The 22,041-nt window shown below is 43.8% G+C and overlaps 1 protein-coding gene across 1 annotated transcript in view; it reads right to left on the reverse strand.

The window, feature by feature from the left end:
* Positions 1 to 15,522, reverse strand: part of eed (embryonic ectoderm development) — a 40,754-nt gene extending 25,232 nt beyond the window's left edge. The window contains exons 1-5 of the mRNA XM_072476495.1: positions 15,406 to 15,522; positions 13,191 to 13,343; positions 4,095 to 4,187; positions 1,740 to 1,805; positions 221 to 346 (exon numbers count right to left, since the gene is read on the reverse strand). Of these exons, the coding sequence (XP_072332596.1) occupies positions 221 to 346; positions 1,740 to 1,805; positions 4,095 to 4,187; positions 13,191 to 13,343; positions 15,406 to 15,498 (531 nt within the window). The 5' untranslated portion in view covers positions 15,499 to 15,522. The remainder of the gene's footprint in view (positions 1 to 220; positions 347 to 1,739; positions 1,806 to 4,094; positions 4,188 to 13,190; positions 13,344 to 15,405) is intronic.
* Between the last annotated feature and the right edge of the window lie 6,519 nt (positions 15,523 to 22,041).

Genomic DNA, 22,041 nt, shown 5'->3' on the forward strand with positions numbered 1-22,041 from the left:
TAATAGTTGAAGCATAGATATTTGATAGGTTAAGAGACCACTGAAAAGTAAACTAAACTTAACTAATAAGTTGTCTTTTAATATTATATCTGACATGGCTTAAGAGTATTTTATTCACACCTAGTTTTATAGGGTTTTGCTAGCAAAATCAAGTAGATTACTAACCTCCACAAGTATTATTCTAGGCCAAAGTATAGTATTTACAACTGGTTGTACTCACCTTAATGCACTGCATGGAGATAGGATTAATAATTCGGATAATGCCCCTTGATCCTGCCACAGCCAGGAGGGGGTGGCTTGTATTACTGTCATAGGTCCACGCACATGTGTAGAAGTTTTCATCTGTCTGAATGGCCCCAGAGTTAGAGTCAATACAGAGTAAAAATCTAAAATGCCCGTTTATTTATTTTGTAACTACAACTCCTCATTCAGTAAGGACTATGAAACAATCTTACTCAAGCTCACCCATGGTAGATGTTGGTGCCACTTTGGATATGCAGTTAAAAGGACACAAGAACCCAACTGGGGAAGGTAAATTTCTTCAATCTTCAAAGAGGTTATAGTCTCTAATCAAACGGATTTCTGTTTCTAATAAGTAGTTAATTCAAGTTTACTGCCCCTTTTAAAATTATTTGAGCTTTCACCAGATCTGGTTAGCTCAGTGGTGAGCACCCTGCTGCCCTTGGGGGGGGGGGGGGGGGGGGGGGGGGGGGGCACATGTGCCCACCTGAGCTCTGAGTGGGGCCCACAAGTACTTTTATTGACTTGTCCATGTGCCGACTTGCCACATTCCGCTGGTTTCACTTTTTTCCTCAACTGTATTACTGAAATAATGCACATGTAAAGTAAGGGCACATAAAATGAGGCATGTGCTGATCGCACATAGCATTGACTGTGAGAGCCGTGCACTCCCTCAGTGTTCAATCAAGTGGAAATATTTATTTTGTTTTCACCATTTGAAACTGATGACAGTTCTGCTAATATCTGAATGATTAAGCATTTTCTATAACTCGTTACGAAATATTCAACATGTATTAAATATATTTAATCTTACTCATGGGGTCACGGTTGGTGGAAATACCCAATTTCAATCTTGCAGCCCACTGAGATGAAGGAGGGTCAGAGTTGAGGGGCGACCTGATAGAGGTCAACAAGATTATGAGGGGCATGGATAGAGTGGATGTACAGGCACTCTTTCCCAGGCTGGAGGGGTCAGTCACGAGGGGGCATAGGTTTAAGGGGCGGGATTCTCCGACCCCCCCGCCGGGTCGTCATGAATCCCGCCGGCGTAAATTAGAGTTGGTCCCTTATCGGCGGGCGGGCTCCAGGGTCCTGGGGGTGACGCGGGGCGATCTGGTCCGGGGGGGGGGGGCATGGTGGCCTGCCCCGCGATTGGGGCCCACCGATCCGCGGTGGGCCTGTGCCGTGGAGACTCAATCGTTCAAATAATGTTGAAATCTACCTTATGCTGGAATTTCAACGTTAATAACTACAAAAATATTCAGTAATTTGAACAGGAATCATTGTTGGATGAAATTAACAGTCTCTGGACTTTCCAACCTCCCCAGAAAATTGTTGACTCATTATAACCCAGCACAGAATGGCACTTTAAAATTTCAGGTTACTACCCTAAAACTACATGTTCGTTGAAATGAACTCAACTTAAAAGTGCCAATTTTAATTCCATTGGAAGTGTAAAGTATCAATCACATTATATGTTTACATTCAAAGAAGGATACATCAGCATCTACATATGATTGTAGTAATCGTATTGCCCCTTCTGAATGGCATTCATAAAGTGTGACCTATCCCAAATAAAAAGAATGCAAATTAAAATACATAAGAACATGTGATTAAACATTTTATTCAGTAGTAACCAAATTCAAAACATTCAAATATATTTTTCTAATAAAGTCCGAGGTAGCAGTAGGTGGAAAGGCGGGGAGAAAGCAAGGGAAAGTGAATAATGATTTGTCATCAGTCTACCCGAACTACACAAACCATAGACAATTAAGAATGAACTATGAGATTGGTTCATGAGTCAGACATGTAACATTTCTCAGTTTGGGTTCAAAATTGCGCTGATTTAACATACAAACACTAATTTTGACAAGCATTGTATACATGGAACGTACGGCACAGAAACAGGCCAGTCGGCCCAACCAGTCTGTGCTGTTTCAGCTCCCCCCATTGTTTCTCATCTAAATCTACCATCGCAACTATTTATTTCCTTCTCCCTCAAATGGTTGTTTAATTTCCCTTAAATGTATCTATGCAATCCGCTTCAACCACTCCTTGTGATAGAGTTCTGCACTCTTACTACTCTCGGAGTAATGAAGTTGCTTCCAAACTCTCAATTGGATTTCTTGGTGGCTATCTTAGACTGATAGCTTCTAATTATGCTCTTGTCCACAAGAGGAAACATTTTCTCTTCTTTCCACAGTATGAAAATCTTTCATAATTATAAAGGCCTTTATTAGACACCCCTCGGCCTTTCTTGTTCAAGAGACCCAGATTATCAACCTTTTCCTGATATGTATTACGCATGCAGTTTACATATCAGTAAATCTTCTCCGCACTTTCTTTGGTGCCTTTATATCCTTTTGAATAATATAATAGCCAGAATTGCACATTGCAAGAATGGTCTAACCAATGTTTTTCTCTAGTTTTTAATTCTATCTCTCCAGAAATAAAGCCTACTGCATGGTTTGCTTTTTTATGGCCTTGCTAACCTGTGGCTCAACTTCCAACGATTGAGGCATTTGCACTCCAAGGTCCCTTTGTTCCTGTATTTAACAGGTGCAAATTTAGGTGGGACAATGTTACCTCCCTAACTTTCAGGGTCCCAGGTTCGATTCCTGGCTTGGGTCACTGTCTGTGCGGAGTCTGCACGTTCTCCAGTGTCTGCGTGGGTTTCCTCCAGATGCTCTGATTTCCTCCCACAAGCCACAAAAGACCTGCTTGTTACGTGAATTGGACATTCTAAATTCTCTCTCAGTGAACCTGAACAGATGCCGGAGTGTGACGACTAGGGGATTTTCACAGTAACTTCATTGCAGTGTTAATGTAAGCCTACTTGTGACAATAATAAAGATTATTATTATTCCTATCAAAATGTACTATGCCTTACAATTATCTGTGTTGAACTTTCTTTTGCCAATTATTTGCCTATTCTGCAAGTCTACTAACCTCTTCCCGTAATTTGGTGCAGTTCACCTCAATATTGAATACCAACCCACTGCCAGCTTGGTTTTGATTACAAAGTTCAAGTCATTCATCTAAATTGTGAACAGCGATTATCATAGAATTTACAGGGCAGAAGGAGGCCATTCGGCCCATCGAGTCTTGCACCGGCTCTTGGAAAGAGCACCCTACCCAAGGTCAACACCTCCACCCTATCCCCATAACCCAGTAACCCCACCCAACACTAAGGGCAATTTTGGACACAAATGGCAATTTATCACGGCCAATCCACCTAGCCTGCACATCTTTGGACTGTGGGAGGAAACCGGAGCACCCGGAGGAAACCCACGCACACACGGGGAGGATGTGCAGACTCCGCACAGACAGTGACCCAAGCCGGAATCGAACCTGGGACCCTGGAGCTGTGAAGCAATTGTGCTAACCACCATGCTACCGTACTGCTGGTCACAGTACCAATCCTTCCAGATCACTATTTCCTACCTTCAGCCACTCTGAATAACTATCCTTTATTCCCACTCTCTGCCAGCTAATAATCCACTTTGCAACTTACTGCCCGACTCCACTGAATTTATTCATTAGTATATTTTGGGTCACTTCATCGATGGTGTTCTGAAAATCCAGATAAATTGCTCATCTATTGTACTATTATCTGCTGTTACCTCCTCAAAAAAATCAATAAGATCGGTCAACTTTTTGTTTAATCCACGCTATTCATTATGATGTTTTCCTTTTTACTGTTCTTCTATTCTCTCCTCAGTATTGCATGAGCATCTGGAGGTAAATGTATCAGGAACGTAGGTTGAGATCCAACTATACATTGTTCGTTTGAAAACTGAAAAATTTAATTGGTGGCATGATACTTTCTTGTTAATCATACTTAAGACACTGACCCGGTTGCTACCGACTGTGGCAAATACCAAAGGATCGCCCTCCTTACTGAGCCAGTTAAACTGCACTCCAAAAAGTGGTTGACCATGATCTTCCTAGAAAACAACAAAGAATATTACTGTGTGAAGGTTAGTTTCAAGCATCACAAATATCAAACACTGCGATCAAGAAGCCAGACATTTTGAAAAGATATTCAACAAATTATCATAAAAACCCATTTGGTTCAGTAATGTTCTTTAGAGAAAGAAATCTGCTGTTCTTACCTGGTCTGGCCTACATGTGACAGCATACCCACAGCAATGTGGTTGAATTCTTAACTGCCCTCCAAAATGGTCTGGTTAGCCACTCAATTCAATTGGGAATGGGCAACAAATACTGGTCTTGCCAGCAATGCCCAAATCCCAATTAAGAAAAAATACATGGCATTAATGCCTCTGTAGTTAGGATAAGGAGGTGCACAATGACAGCAAGGTGGAACTCTGGTCTTCTACTCTCGCCCACTACCTGCAAGAAAAGCTGCAGCTTCAATGTCTAATTTTCCTATTCAACAAAGTATAGGTCATAGAAATCAAACTAACGTTTGCCCTTCATTGCATAGCTTTATGCAACATAACGTGGTGTTTCCACATAATCCAGTCAGCCCACTTGAGATATATTCCACATTTAATGATTTCTGATCATATATCATACACGTAGCTTGGAAAATAAAGTCAAAGTGTTTCTGCTTAAACTATATCAAAGTTGATCCCAGTTTTTGGCTCATCATAAATATTCTGCCTAGGTTACAAAAGTAAAACGAGTTTTCCAAGTACCATTTTCCATCAATCACACCCTTTGGTCAGTGGATGTTCAATAGAAAGTTTTAAAAAATAATACATTTTTGCAAACAAGAATCAAATATCTTCAGAAAACGCAAGTGCCGTTTATGACATTTTAGAAAATCTTGTGATGGAAGGACTTTTTTAAATTACGTGACAAAAGTTAATTTCCTTAAAAGGTGAAATGATAACCAATTATTCCTTGGTAGGTAATGAGGCTGCCATGTGAGCAATGTCAAATATCAAATTCACAGCAAAAGAAAAAGCCTGACTTTCACATGGATAAAGTGGTGAGACAGCATCTGGTATTTTTTTTAAATTGAAGAGATAGGTATGATATCTTTCTTTAAGGAATTTCCTGAACATCCTTTTACTAGTTGGAAATGTAGTAAACACGGAGAACGATGACAAAATTCAGAAAAACACAAGGATTACATAATTTTACAGTACAAAAAGAGGTCAGAGACCAAAAGGTTTTTGTGTTTATATGACATATAAACCCCCTCCCACCTTAATCCATCTCATCATATTAGCATATTACCCTATTTCTTTCTCGTTTGTGTAATTCCTTCAAATGTCTGCATTATTTGCCACAACCAATCCACATGGTAGAGTGTTCCACATTCTCACCACTCTCTGAATAAGGCCATTTCTCCTGCATTTATTGGAAGTAGTAGTAACCATCTTGTCTACCTGGCTCCTAATTTGGGCACCCCACTAGTGGAAATATTTTCACGTCGCCTAATGCAAGAACAGAGAGAGATAGAGAGACCTGGAGATCACATACACAAATCTGTAAAAAAATTCTAAATCCAGAGATCTGTAAACACTTAAATTAACTGCAAATGCTTGCATTCTAAGCATTGCCTTGTATCTTTGACTTTGTCTATATATATGTTTCTGGAATCTACCTCTTCATTCACCTGAGGAAGGAGCAGTGCTCCGAAAGCTAGTGTTTGAAACAAACCTGTTGGACTTTAACCTGGTGCTGTAAGACTTCTTACTGTGCTCACCCCAGTCCAACGGCAGCATCTCCACATCGTGATTGGTCATGGCAATGTTGCGGGGCTAGAGTATTTAGCAAATGCTGTCCAATGGCAGAATCGCATTTAATGTTGGACACTATGGTTTGGGTTTTGCAGGCAGACTGGTTGGGTACGATCAGTACTTTGCCTGATGTAAACAGCCGAAGAGACAGGCTGTTTGGTATGATCCGCCAATTGTTGGGACGCATGGCTTATATACCCGGCATCATGCTGGCAATGAAATTCATATGCCACATTGTTCATTCATGTGAGAGGTAGAAAGTCTTTTTGGTTTGATGGCCGCATCCTGTTCGTCATGTTGCTACCGCATAGCAATAGTGTGCAATGGCTAGCTTCACATATTTGCTCAGAATTGAGACACCTTGGGCGATATTCTCCACTCCCGCGACTGTTGGCAGAATCGCCTGGGCCGCCATAATTTCCCGGGACGCCGGTCCGACGCCCTCCCGTGATTCCCCCAAGTGGCGGGAACGGCCCGGTCGAGTTCCGCGGGCCGGAGAATCGCCGGTGACACCCAAAATGGCGATTCTCCGGCACCCCCTCTATTCTCAGGCCCGGATGGGCCGAGCGGCCAGGCCAAAACAGCAGGTTCCCCCCGGCGCTGTCCACACCTGGTCACTGCCGTCGGAAACAGCGCGCGAACACGCTGGGGGGGGGCGGCCTGCAAAGGGGGGGGGGGGGGGGGGAGAGATCCTGCACCGGGGGGTACCTCAAATGTGGGGTGGCCCGCGATCGGTGCCCACCGATCGTCGGGCCGTCCGCTCTGAATGAGGACCTCCTTCCTTCCGCGGCCCCGCAAGATCCGTCCGCCATCTTCTTGCGGGGCGGACTTAGAGGACGGCAACCACGCATGCGCAGGTTGGCGCCAGCCAACCCGCGCATGCGCGGATGACGGCAGTTATGCGGTGCCGGCCACGTCATCTATGCAGCGCCGCCTTTACGCGGGCGACAAGGCCTGGCGCGTGTAGATGACGCGGCCCCGATCCTAGCACATTGTCAGGGCCTGAATCGGTCAGGATCGGGGCCGTTTCGCGCCGTCGTGAACCTCAACGGCGTTCACGACAGCAAATGGCTCAGCCTCTATTGTCAAGGCTGCCAATAAGACCAATCTTATAGTATGTGGAACTGTAGGAATCCTAAAGTAGGAGGTTGGGTGTCATTCCATCAAAGATGAATTTCTCGTGGAAACCGCCAAAGATGTTTGAGAGAGCTGGACCGAGAGGGATCCCATGGCAACACCATTCATAATTTCAATGAACACAGATTCAGATATTGTTGGTATGTCTAGATTTCCATGATATGACGATGCAATGAAAATGGCTATGGCTTCCTTCAGAACTACATTGGTGAATAGGCTAGCAATGTTGAACAAGCACATGAACACAACATTACCATCTATATGCAAGTCCTGTGTAGTCTTTGCAAAGGGGAGGGAATCCGCACTTTTGTGCGTCTTGGGCAGCCCATACAATCCTACCTGACAGCTCGTTACTCCTACACGAATCCAACAAAAAGTGTTTTTGTAACTTGCTTTCAAGCAGTTATCCAGTCATGCATAGCAACAGGTCCAAATATACGAATATGGACCCATCATAAAGCATGGTGTGCGTTTTGGTAATAGTCATACTTGTTGAGGATTACTATTGCCTCTTAAGAGTGAAGGTAAGGCTGGTAGAAGGAGAGAACCCTGGATGACTCGGGATATTGAGACCAAGGTAAAAAGGAAGAAGGAGGCATATGGCATGCATAGGCAGCTGGGATCAAGTGGATCACTCGAAGAGTATAGGGCTTATCGGAGGAGAGTTAAGAGAGAAATCAGCGGGCAAGAAGGGGACATGAGATTATCTTGGCAGATAAGGCAAAGGAAAATCCAAAGAACTTTTACAGATACAAAAAGGGTAAAAGAGTGACTAGGGAGAGGGTAGGGCCGCTTAAGGATAGACAAGGTCATCTATGTATAGATTCACAAGGGATGGGAGAGGTCCTAAAAGAATATTTCTCATCAGTATTTACTGTTGAGAAAGGCACGAATTATTAGGAAAATAAAAAGTGATGTCTTGAGGAGTGTACATATTACAGAGGTGGTGCTGGAGGTATTAAAGTGCATCAAGAAAGATAAATCCCCAGGACCTGATGAAATGTATCCCAGGACGTTGTGGGAGGCTAGGGGGGAGATTTCTGGCCCCGGAGCGGCGATATTTGAATCATCGACAGCCACTGGAGAGGTGCCTGAAGATTGGAGGGTAGCAAATGTTGTGCCCTTGTTTAAGAAGGGCAGTAGGGATAAGCCTGGGAACTACGGTTAGCCGTGCTTCTGTAGTGGGTAAATTGTTGGAAGGTATTTTGAGGGACAGGATCTACAGGCATTTAGACAGGCATGGGCTAATTTGGGAAAGTCAGCATGGCTTTGTAAGGGGAAAGTCATGTCTCACGAATTTGATTGAGTTTTTTGAAGGAGTAAACAAGAAGGTAGACGAGGGCTGTGCAGTCGACGTTGTCTACATGGACTTTAGCAAGGCCTTTGTCAAGGTACCGCATGGTAGGTTGTTGCAAAAGGTTAAATCTCACGGAATCCAAGGTGAGGTAGCCAATTAGATAAAAAATTGGCTTGGTGACTGAAGCCAAAGGGTGGTTGTGGGGGACTGTTTTTCAAACTAGAGGCCTGTGACCAGCGGTGTGCCTCAGGGATCGGTGCGCCTCAGGGATCGGTACTGGGTCCACTGTTAGTTGTTATATATATTAATGATTTGGATGAGAATTAGGAGGTATGGTTAGTAAGTTCGAGGATGACACCAAGATTGGTGGCATAGTGGATAGTGAAGAAGGTTATATAAGATTGCAACAGGATCTTGACCAATTGGGCCAGTGGGCCGATGAATGGCAGATTGAGTTTAATTTGGATAAATGTGGGTGATGGATTTTGGTAGATCAAATCAGGGCAGGACCTACTCAGTTAATGGTAGGGAGTTGGGGAGAGTTACAGAACAAAGATATCTAGGGGTACAGGTTCATAGCTCCTTGGAGTTGCAGGTGGACAGGGTGGTGAAGAAGGCATTCAGAATGCTAGGTTTTATTGGTCAGAATATTGAATATAGGAGTTGGGACGTCTTGTTGAAGTTGTACAAGACATTGGTAAGACCACACATGGAACACTGTATTAATTTCTGGTTTCCCTATTATAGGAAGGATATTGTTAAACTAGAAACAGTGCAGAAGAGATTTACGAGGATGCTACCAGGACTTGATGGTCGGAGTTATAAGGAGAGGCTGGGACTTTTTCCCCTGGAGCGTAGGAGGCTTACGGTGATCTTATAGAGGTCTATAAAATAACGCAGAGCATAAATAAGGCAGATAGTCAACATCTTTTCCCAAAGGTAGAGGAGTCTAGAATTAGAGGGCATAGGTTTGAGGTGAGAGGTACAAAAGAGACCAGAGGGGAATTTTTTACACACAGAGGGTGGTGAGCATCTGGAACGAGCTGCCAGAGGCAGTGGTAGAGGCGGGTACAATTTTTGCCTTTAGAAAAGTTAGAGTTACATGGGCGGGGTGGATATAGAGGGATATGGGCCATATGCGGGCAAGTGGGACTAGCTTAGTGATAGAAACTGGGCATGGACAAGCTGGGCTGAAGGGCCTGTTTCCATGCTATAAACATCTATGAATCTATATGTACAGTTATGTATGCCCAGGTTGGCCTTGAGGCCTTGCAATGCTACCAGGCAGCCACATTACATGTGAAAATTGACCAAGTTGCTAGGAATCACATAATGCATGTGGTAGATCAGTTATGCACACTTGCAAGGATTCAGCATCTTCAGTGGATCCTGGTGTGTGGCAGGATAGCCGGGACGATTTCAAACACAGCAAATATGTATCTATTCTTGGTTGATATGTCAGCGAAGGCATTCCAAACTGAAACCATATGCATGAGTGAAGTCATGTCAGAGGCTTCGTACATGACTGGTGGTGTAATTGATTGCACTTCTAAACCTTTTCCACTTTTACAGTGCAGGCGGTTTCAAGATGGTATTGTTCATGGTGCAGTCGTTCACTAAGGCAATGTAGCAGCACAAACTGATCAAATTAAAAAATGAAAGGAGTATTCATACTCAGACGAAGTGCCATAAATTCATGACCCTCCTACCAATCTGTCCCTCTCACCTTGCATAAACACCAGCTTGATCGTGGGATGATATCTCACTTTAGCATTGGCAATATGTTTGGTGATGAACACGGGCACAACCTTGGATCTAACAGGGGCAGATGTTTGAGGGCAAATCAACATCTGGAATTTGGGAGTGTAGGTTGATAGGAATTCAGGACCGGCACACTCCTGTAAGGATGAAGGATAAGTATGGCAATTTTCAGGAACCTTGGATAACGAGAGATATTGTGAGCCTAGTCAAAAAGAAAAAGGAAGCATTTGTCAAGTCTAGGAGGCTGGGAACACACGAAGCAAGTGTGGAATACAAGGAAAGTAGAAAGAAACCTAAGCAAGTAGCAGGAGGGCTAAAAGTGGTGACGAAAAGTCATTGGCCAGCAGGATTAAGGAAAATCCCAAGGCTTTTTACACATATACAAAGAGCACGAGGATAGCCAGGGAGACGGTTGGCCCACTCAGGAACAGGGAAGGAAATCTATGCGTGGAGCCAGAGGAAATGGGTGAAGTATTAAATGAGTACTTTGCATCAGTATTCACCAAAGAGAATGACTTTATGGATGATATGTCTGGGGAAGGGCGTGTAGATAGTTTGGGTCATGTTGAGGTCAAAGAGGAGGAGGTATCGAGGGTGTTGAAAAATATTACGGTAGACAAGTCCCCAGGGCCTGATGGGATACTCCCCAGAATACTGAGAGAGGCAAGGGAGGAAATTGTTGGGGCCTTGAGTGAAATCTTTGTATCCTCATTGGCTACAGGGGAAGTCCCTGAAGATTGGAGAATAGCCAATGTCGTTCCTTTGTTTAAGGGTAGCAAGGATAATCCAGGTGAGCCTTCTGTCAGTGGCAGGGAAATTATTGGAGAAGATTCTTCGAGACAGGATTTACTCCCACTTGGAAATAAGTGGACGTATTAGGGAGAGGCAACATGGTTTTGTGAAGGGGAGGGTAGGGCAGTGGATGTTGTCTACATGGACTTCAGTAAGGCCTTTGACAAGGTCCCTCATGGCAGACTGGTACAGAAGGCGAAGTCTCACGGGATCAGAGGTGATCTGGCAAGCTGGAAACAGAACTGGCTTGGTCATAGAAGACAAAAAGGTAGCAGTGGAAGGGTGCATTTCTGAATGGAGGGCTGTGATTAGTGGCGTTCCTCAGGGACCTTTGCTGTGTGTTATAAATATAAATGATTTGCTGGAAAATGTAAATGGTTTGATTAGTAAATGTGCAGACGACACAAAAGGTTGGTGGAATTGGGGATAGTGATAAGGCCTGTCAGAGGATACAGCAGAATATAGATCAGTTGGAGATTTGGGCGAAGAGATGGCAAATGGAGTTTAATCTGAGCAAATGTGAGGTAATGCATTTTAGAAGGTCTAATACAGATGGGAAATATACAGTAAATGGCAGAACCCTTAAGAGTATTGATAAGATAGAGGGATCTGGGTATACAGGTACACAGGCCACTGAAAGTGGCAAAGCAGATGGAGACGGTAGTCAAGAAGGCATACGGCCAGCTTGCCTTCATCGGCCAGGGCATTGAGTTTAAAAATTGCCAAGTCATGTTGCAGCTTCATAGAACCTTAGTTAGGCCGCACTTGGAATATTGTGTTCAATTTTGGACGCCACACTACCAGAAGGATGTGGAGGCTTTGGCGAGGGTACAGAAAAGATTCACCAGGACGTTGCCTCGTATGGAGGGCATTAGCTGAGGAGAGGTTGGAGAAATTTGGTTTATTCTCACTGGAATGACGGAGGTTGAGGGGCGACCTGATAGATGTCTACAAGATTATGGATGGAGTGGATAGTCAGAAGATGTTTCCCAGGGTGGAAGAGTCAATTATTAGGGGGCATAGGTTTACGGTGCAAGATTTAAAGGAGATATACGAGGCATGTTCTTTTACACAGAGGGTGGTGGGAGCATGGAACTCGCTGCCGGGGGAGGTAGTGGAAGCAGATATGATAGTGATTTTTAAGGGCCGTGTTGACAAATACAGGGATAGGATGGGAATTGAGGGATATGGTTCCCAGAAGGGCAGTGGGTTTTAGTTCAGACGAGCAGCACGGTCGGTGCAGGCTTGCAGGGTCAAAGGGCCTGTTCCAGTGCTGTAATTGTCTTTGTAATACACTTTGAAAAATTTGATCGACAAGTTAGCTATTTTTAACTTCCCCGTGACTCAAGTTATGTTGTTGATATCCCAAATTTGGTCATTGTTGTGTCGATGTCAGTTATACAAATAGTTGGTTGAGAGATATGCATGCTCGAACTAACATACATTTACACTGTCTTTTGCAGCCAAAAGGAACATGTCCACCATTAAGCCTTTTCAACTAAACTAAAGCTTCACAAACAGTATTGATTCCCCAGGGCATTGCCTCGACCAATTGGAGTCGACCTGTCTGGTTTGAATTTGAACAAAGCTGGACAGTTAATTGTTCCAAGCTGCATTCTTCATGGCAAAGCCTCCACCAGAGTCCACTTGCCAACCAATCATACTTCTCATGCAGTATAAATTTTTGTCCCTTGGTCACTGCTGGAGAATCCCGATGAGTGCAAAACAAAAAGCTTTCTTTCAGCAGTACTCAAGTTGTAACTGAATTGGAGCAAGTTATTATGCAATTATGCAGCGAGTCATGATTTGGAATACAATGCCTGAAAAGGTAGTAGCTGTAGTTTCGGTCAGAACTTGAATTGGATATATAATTGAAATAGATATTGGGTGGTGCAGTGATTAGCACCGCTACCTCACGGCGCCGAGGACTCAGGTTCAATCCCGGCCCCGGGTTACTATCCGTGTTGAGTTTCCACATTCTCCCCATGTATGCGCAGGTCTCACCCCACAACCCAAAGGTGTGTAGGGTAGGTGGATTGGCCATGCTAAATTGCCCCTTAATTGGAAAAAATTATAAATAAATAATCAAAATAGAAAAAGTTTCCAGGTTATAGGAAATAAGCAGGGGAATGAGACAAATGGGATTTCTTTAAAAACTGGCACATGAATGAAGGGCTGAAAGGTCTTCTGTGCTATATGATTCAAGTTATGACATCAACCACTGGTGAATTGTTCCAGACACAAACCTTAAGACTGTTGACACACTTAAAGGAATATTTGCATTTCTTGGACTTCCACTTGCCCTTCCCCCAACTCTTCCGTCCAGGAACATTCGGTGTGTTTGTTGGAGTGTCTGGCCTCTCCGTATTTGTACCACTCTCAATACTAGCAGCATCATCCTGTAAAGAAAACAATACGCAAAAGAAAAATTACCTACAAACAGTTCAATATATCTTTTTCGAGCTACTTAGATCAAAGAACGCACAACACCGTGAAACAGTGTTGTTGAAGTACTCTACAACAGAAAAGCTATTACCATTATTAAAAATACCATGAACTTTTGAAAAAGTTAAGAAAGTGTTAACATATTCCTTTAATGAAATATGTGGCAGTTTCATTCTGCATCTGTCATGCAAAATAGCCAGCAATGTGGCCTAAAAAATTGCACTGAATTTCAAAACTACTTCTATTCAAATCAACAGTGGAATATTTTGGTTCGAGTTCCCTTTTCAACTCCGCTTCAATATAAGATGGCAGGTGCATGAAACACTGGTCAATAATAAAACCTGTCACAGATAGACAAACATCGTGAACTGAAAATTTTGATAATGTACGAACAAGCAAATTAGGGACAGGACTACACTACTTGGTCCATTGAGCATGCTCCACCATTTAGTATGAGCGTGTCTATCTGATTGTGGCCTCAACTCCTTTCCTACCTACCCCGATAACCTTCACTCCCATATCCATTTATTAAAAAGTCAAAAATACATTAATATTTTACCGATTTTGTATTTTACTTCTCTTCCTTATTACTTTGACTTCCCAAAGGTAGGAACACATCAGATCCATAGCTTTAGTTTTGCAGTTGATCAGCAAATTTTGTTGATAACTTTTCATCTTTGAAAGTTGGTTTGAATGCGATAAAATATGCATTGCAGAAGTATCAGCTCAATGCACCACTGAAGTAGGGAAATAATGAAGCATCAAGTTACATCTGATACTTCATAACTTAGTTGTTCATGTTAACTCAACAAATATGCGAACAGGCTTTTAAAAGCAAGAGCAGAGGAATCATGATGCACACGTCAACTGATTTTACACTGTAGAAATAGTGTGAGACTCCTCACACCATGAATTGTAACATCAAGAAGCAATGTTTTTACGTACATTTTCTTGATGCAAACTATTGAAGGATACAAGAGCAAGGAGGATTAAAATGGATCGTTCCAAAGTGAAATCGGTGTTAGCACAGGATTATGGATCAAAAGGGCCCTTCTGTACTGGAAATTACTGTTCTAATGCTTAAGCAGTATTCCAATGATGAATTTGTCACGTCTGTAGAGAACACAGATTTTGCAATGCAGTTCCATATTGTTCTGCAAACCATTGGCAGATTATCAGTACCAAACCAAAGTGAGATGGACTCTTGGCAAAACCCTGTGAAATGAGGAGTTTCCCTCCAAGTCGTGCATCTGGACTCCATTGAGCAAATAAATATTCTGCAGAGAAATCCTAGTTAATTGATTTGGGTAGCTAGTGTTGGGTTTCTGCTCATTAGATATATGGTTGAACAAACAAAAAAGACATGGGGAATGAGTCTGGGAAAAATGTTCCATAATTCTTCAATCTAATTTAAATCCAATGAAGAACCATAAATCCAATGAAGAACCAGGGGTAAATTCAGCAGAAAGCCCCCAAGCCATCACATTACCAGCCAGATTCATGCCAAAGCCAATGTCTGCAGCAATGAAATCAAGTTCCACGAACTGGAGTCGTCAATTCTGGTCATAGCTGTTTGTAGTCACAATGTGCGCACAGTTGATGGAGGCAGCACCAGGGTTTGCGATGGAGATAACAGCATAAGCCGCAATATGGTACCAACAATTAGAATGGGAGAAAAAAAATGAAACCGTTACAAATATAACAAGTGTTATATTCATACTGTCTACTGGGATAACAATATCGTGCTGTGCAGCGACAGGAGGCTACAGCGATTCTGGGTTTACCTCCCCCACCCGCACGCCTGGCTGAGATCCATCGCACTGACTGATGTTGAAGTAAAGCCGGTGCCCTGGGTCTAAACAAGCTGCAGATTCTCATTGTTCTTCCCGCGGCACCGGAGGCCGTCCAACGTCCCAACTTGAGGGACCGTGGAACTTTTAAACAAAACTCTCATTAGAAATGGCCGGACACATCGTCGCTGCGACCCTCCTTATAACAGCGATCGTCCTGACTCACGTTTTCGTCTCCGGACACGTCCGGGTTGCTGTTTTCGTCGCTCAGTTTCTGTCGTTTGGCCGGCATGTCCACTCGTACCGCGCTCTCCGACATGATCCGCACAAAGGACCGCGTCACGCCGCACACTGTCGCAAAGTCGTTGCGTCACGTCGCGCACCGTCGCAAACCCATCGGCTCGTGACGCACACTGTCGCAAACTCATTTTTTGACGCTGCACACTGTCGCAAAGTCATTGCCTCAAGCCGCACACTACATGGATTGGGGGTGGGGTGGGTTTTCGGCGCTGCTCGGCGACTGCAGTGGTATATCTCAAAATGTCGTTCAATTCGATTCCCTTAGCTGTTAGCTGCCAGAACGTTTCTTAGCTCTTAGTTTTCCAATCTATGTGTGGATATTGCATGTAATGATTCTGACATCAGGGTTAATTAAGAATTATCGCAGCTTCGCCTGTAAGTTCATGACTAACCTCATAGCACGAAGTTCCAAGAGATAACGCATAAACCCAGGCGCGTCTCCTGTTTCTGGGCCCATTATTCCACTCACCCTCAAATATAGATTTTTTAATAATTGACTTCAATTTATGTTTCATATCTTATTTGGAAGCTAATATATCGAAACACTGATTTTGACTAGCTCAGGGGTGTGCATTGATTAATTACAACCATTTTTGTATGCAATATATCACATTCTGATGTAGCATACGTTATCGATGTTTCCTTACATACTTAATATTTGGGCGACTAAGCATCCAGGCACTCACTAAATATACCAGCGATGTACCATCAATTGACGACAGACGAGGAGTCAGGAGAAAAACTGGCTTTAACCAGCTTAAAGACACCTGCTGGCAGCCGGTCCCAGAAGGAGGGCAGGGCTGGAGGTTGGCCACCTTTATACATGAGACCGAGGGGAGGAGCCCAGGCATGTAACAATACAACAGTACAATACAGTGGTTTACCACATTCGCCCCCTGTTAAAAAAAGAGTCCGGCAGGGGTGAAGTGGACGGGTTGAGTTATAGATCGAGTGTCGGGGCTTTGACTTTCCGCTGTGACCGCCTCAGTCCCGGCTGTGGTGTGGATATTTGTGTTGGATGAGGTGTTGAGGCCTGCGTGACCAGGAGCGTGTCGTCTTCTGTATCTTATAGTAGATGAGTAGCAATGGGGGGAGATGGTGGAGGGTCGGGGGTAGTGGTGATGGCCACTGGGGAACCTGCGGGTGCCAAATCCCGAAGGGAGACTGTGCCCTCCCGCCCGTCATGGTATGCCACGTAGGCATATTGGGGGTTAGTATGAGGGAGAAGGACCTTTTCGACCAGCGGATCCAACTTATGGCTCCTCACATGCTTCCGGAGGAGGACAGGCCCTGGGACCGTCGGCCAGGATGGAAGCGAGACTCCTGAGGTGGATTTCCTGGGGAAAACAAACATCCTCTCGTGAGAGGTCACATTGGTGGCGGAACACAGGAGCGACAGGATGGAGTGGAGCGCATCGGGAAGGACCTCCTGCCAGCGGGAGACAGGGAGACTTCTAGACCGTAGGGCAAGAAGGATGGCCTTCCAGACCGTCGCGTTCTCCCTCTCCACCTGTCCGTTACCCCGGGGGTTGTAGCTGGTAGTCCTGCTTGAGGCGATGCCCTTGCTAAGCAGGAACTGACGCAGCTCATCACTCATGAAAGAGGAACGCCGATCATTATGGATATAAGTGGGGAAACCGAACAAGGTGAAGAGACTGTGCAGGGCCTTGATGACTGTGGCAGAGGTCATGTCAGGGCATGGGATAGCGAAAGGGAAATGTGAGTACTCATCAATGATGTTGAGGAAGTACACGTTATGGTCAGTGGAGGGGAGGTGCCCTTTGAAATTGACCCTGAGGAGCTCGAAGGGGCGGGAGGCCTTTACCAGGTGTGCTCTGGCCGATAGAAGTGCGGTTTGCACTCCGCGCAGATTTGGCAGTCCCGGGTCATGGTCCTGACCTCGATGGAGTAAGGCAGGTTGCGGGCCTTGATGAAGTGGAAGAACCGGGTGACCCCTGGGTGACAGGTCATTGTGGAGGGCCCGAAGTCGGTCTACTAGTGCGCTGGCACATGTACTGCGGGATAGGGCATCTGGAGGCTCATTGAACTTCCCAGGTCGATACAAGATATAATTATAGGTGTAGAGTTCGATCCTCCACCTTAGGATCTTGTCATTCTTGATCTTGCCCCGCTGTTTATTGTTAAACATGAAGGTAGCCGACCGTTGGTCAGTGAGGCGAGTGGATCGCCTGCCGGCCAGGTAATGCCTCCAATGTCGCACAGCTTCCACAATGACTCCTTTTCGACAGAGGAGTGTCGAATTTCAGAGCCCTGGAGGGTACAGGAGAAGAAAACTCAAGGTTTTTCAATCTGGCGCAGTTTTGATTTTTGAAAATCTGGTCACTATTTATATTTTGTAAGATATATTGGCACCTCTGCCTCCTTGACACCCTCCTGCATTTATTATTTTGCAAGGTGCACTGATTGAATGTCAATACACAAAGTTATCTTGCAGATTCTTAACTGTACTTTTTACCTGCTATGTAAACTCTATTGAAGTCTTTATTTCTAAAAAAAACTAACAGATATGTTGATTAATTTGCAACCATTTAATTTAGTTTACAGAGCTCTGTGTTAAGTTTGAGACTTGCAAAGTCCCTCATTAAGATTTACATTAATTTGGATACAATAGTTGTATTGGACCCAAAATGTTAACACTCAAATGCTACCAGAGTGACTGAGTTTTTCCAGCACTTTCTGTTTTTATTTCAGATTTCCAGCATTCACAGTATTTTGATTTTATTTTAGATTAAACTTATTGCTTTAGTAAAACTACCATGAATACTGTATGATTTTATTTTTCTCATCAAAATGACTTCGGAATCATCATTGAATCCACCATCGTTCATATTTACACTGGATTTTCATCATTTCATCATGTTTGCATTTAATATTGTGTGAGAAAATCCATCCTCCCACAAATTATCATGTCAGTGTTACAGTAATAACATTCATGTTTAAATCCTTCGCTGTTACTCCTGGCTGATGGGAAAATTCACAACAGAGCCATTTTTATTTATTTATTTATTTTTCTGTTTAAAGTTTATTTTATTTCCAATTAAAGAGAAAATAGGCATGGCTAATCCACCTACCCTGCATATCTTTGGGTTATGGGGGTGAGACCCATGCAGACACAGGGAGAATGTGCAAACTCCACATGGACAGAGACCCAGGGCCGGGATCGAACCTGGGTCCTCGGTGCCGTGAGGCATCAGTACTAACCACTGCGCCACCGGGCTGCCCCCAAAACCGCTGTTACTGTCAATGTTTTTCAAATTTAATTACTGGACTGATCAGACAGTTAACAGATATAATGAGGTCTTGCACCTCACTGAGACTTCGAACGGGTCTAGCAACTTGTACTGCACAAAGACTCACGAGAGACGAATAGAGATGAAGGCGATCATGCTTTATTAAGCGTGACTTGTTCCCCGCAGTTCAGTAGCAGACTGGCCTGCAGGGGAGAACTCCTGGTTCTTATACTCCGCCTTCAGGGCAGAGCTAGAGGTCAACAGCCAACCAGGACCCGGGATCTGTCAGCCAATGACATCACGGCTTCACAGTCCCACATGACCCCTAATGCATACTACCACACAACTCAAGACTGGGCATCCATGAGGCCCTGTGAGCCACCAGCAGCAGCAGAATTTTTTCAACCACAAACTGCAACCTCATGGCCCGGCATATCTCCCACTTTACCATTACCACCAAGCCAGGGGAGCAACCCTGGTTCCATCCATCCATGCATCCATCCATCCATCAGGGTTGATCCTTCCATGACCACCAAGCCAGGGGATCAACCCAGTGTGCAGGAGAGCATGCCAAGACCAACATTAGGCATGTAGGAAAATGAGGTATCAACCTGGTGAAGTTACAACACAGGACTACTTGTGCGCCAAACAAATTAAGCAGCAAGAAATAGACAGAGCTAAGCGATTCCACAACAAACGCATCAGATCTAAGCTATGTGGTCCTACTACATCCAGCCATGAATGGTGGTGGACAATTAAACAACTCACTGGAGGAGGAGGCTCCACAAATATCCCCATCCTCAATGATGGAGGAGCCCAACATATGTGCAAAAGACAAGGCTGAGGCATTCACAACAACCTTCAGCCAGAAGTGCCGAGTGGATGATCTTTCTCAGTTTCCACTGGAGGTTCCCATCATCACAAATGTCAGTCTTCAGCCTATATGATTAACTCCCCGAGATACCAAGAAACTACTGAAGGCACCGGATACTACAATGGCTATGGGCCCTGACAATATCCTGGCAATAGTTGTTTATGCATCTTTTGATAGTGTCTCCCACCTACCTTCAGTCAGGTTGCATGTCCATCAATCAAACTCCATCATCTCCTGATTGCAAATCATAGTTGACCACCCTAAGTGTAAGGCTACTGATCTTCCTGGCTTGTAGTTCAAGGGTCATCAAATGCAGTGAGGAAAAGCTTTTCTGATCAACAGAACACAACTTTTATTTCAGTAGTTGAGAGTGAAAAGGTGTCATAGGCCAGGGTTTAGAGAACCCCAAAGTGTATCATGGAGTTCACCTGACCCACAACCTTTAATAGATTGTGGTATGGGGAGCACACGGCCCACTCTACAGGGGTAGTACAGCAGAAATGGAAAAGTAATTTTTAAAGCAAAACAATGTTTATTCTATGAACTCAAGTTAACCTTTTTGAAATATAAAGTGAACATCTTAGCAACCATCAATTCAAATACAACCCCCAAAGAATACAACACTAAGTAATCCTTGTGGGCAGCACGGTAGCATTGTGCATAGCACAATTGCTTCACAGCTCCAGGGTCCCAGGTTCGATTCTGGCTTGGGTCACTGTCTGTGAGGAGTCTGCACATCCTCCCCGTGTGTGCGTGGGTTTCCTCCGGGTGCTCCGGTTTCCTCCCACAGTCCAAAGATGTGCACGTTAGGTGGATTGGCCATGATAAATTGCCCTTAGTGCCCAAAATTGCTCTTAGTGTTGGGTGGGGTTACTGGGTTATGGGGATAGGGTGGATGTGTTGGCCTTGGGTAGGGTGCTCTTTCCAAGAGCCGGTGCAGACTCGATGGGCCGAATGGCCTCCTTCTGCACTGTAAATTCTATGATAATCAAAATTCTATGATAATCCGTAATAACTTTCCAAACAACATCCAGAAGACAGAAGAAACACCTTTTAACATAAGCACATTAAGTTTACATTTACTACTGAGAACATTTATAATTCTGAATTCACCAAATGATCAAGAGATAGTCTTTTATGGCACCTGCTCTGTCTGGTAAATGCTTAGCCACCGCCTTAATTACCTCATCTTTTGCATTTTGTCAGGTAATGTTAACTGCAATGTTTTTGCCAAATCTAACATTCTACTTTTAGTCTCTGTCCGTAAGGTACTGATTGTGACCGTCTCCACCCCCAAATACATCTGAGCCTCTGAAAGAGCCATTGTCCACAGCACACTCCCTACTTAAACTAGAATACCACACCTGATAAGCAACCACAATATGCTCATCCCTCACTGTCTTTAAGTTCACTAAGCCAATCCAATAGATATACTTTTATCCCCCTCGAGCCCCCAATTTGTTATGGGCCAGGGTTTATAGAACCCCAAAGTGTATCATGGAGTTCCCCTGACCCACAACTTTTAATAGGTTGTGGTATGGGGAGCACACGGCCCACTCTACAGGTGTGGTACAGCAGAAATGGAAAATAAATTTTAAAGCAAAACAATGTTCATTCTCTAAATTCAAGTTAACCTTTTTGAAATATAAAGTGACCATCTTAGCAACCATCAATTCAAAAACAACCCCCAAAGAATACAACACTAAGTAATCCTTAATAACTTCCCAAACAACATCCAGAAGACAGAAGAAACGCCTTTTAACAGAAGCACATTAGGTTTACATTCACTACTGAGAACATTTATAATTCTGAATTCACCAAATGATCAAGAGATAGTCTTTTATGGCAGAGAGATCAACAGTACACCTGCTCTGTCTGGCTTCAGCTCCAACACTGAAAACGCAACTAAAACACACCCTGCAACAAACAGACTAAAATGAAACTAAAAACATGACAGACAGCCCAGCTCCACCCACTCTCTAACATCACTGCAGTAGTAAACACCCATTTCTTAAAGGTACTCTCACTACAGATATTTATATACACACCCATTTATAAACACCCATTTCTTAAAGATACTCTCACATGACACCTCCCTCCAAGAAATAAAGAAAAACCATCAACTTCAAGATGGTTTCATTTTTCACCTTTTCACTATCCTTTAAGAAATGCACACAGTAAATATACTTTTTTGTTTAAAATAAAACAACACACGCAAACAGGTACAACAATAGTCCATTTTTTGTTTTTCCTTCAACTGGAATCCTTCTCGATTGACAGTCTCTTTGAACAAGAAGGTCTCTGAACGATCCATCCATTTCTCTATGCCTCGGCATTTCTCTTTAAAGTCAGATACTTTAGTTCAATCTGATCGCAGAGTCCCTTGTAATTCTCCAACACAGGAGCATTGGTTTTCACAGCTTTCAGGCAGTCAAAT

This window comes from Scyliorhinus torazame, chromosome 15 (assembly GCF_047496885.1).
Source record: "Scyliorhinus torazame isolate Kashiwa2021f chromosome 15, sScyTor2.1, whole genome shotgun sequence".
In the NCBI taxonomy this organism is placed as follows: domain Eukaryota; kingdom Metazoa; phylum Chordata; class Chondrichthyes; order Carcharhiniformes; family Scyliorhinidae; genus Scyliorhinus; species Scyliorhinus torazame.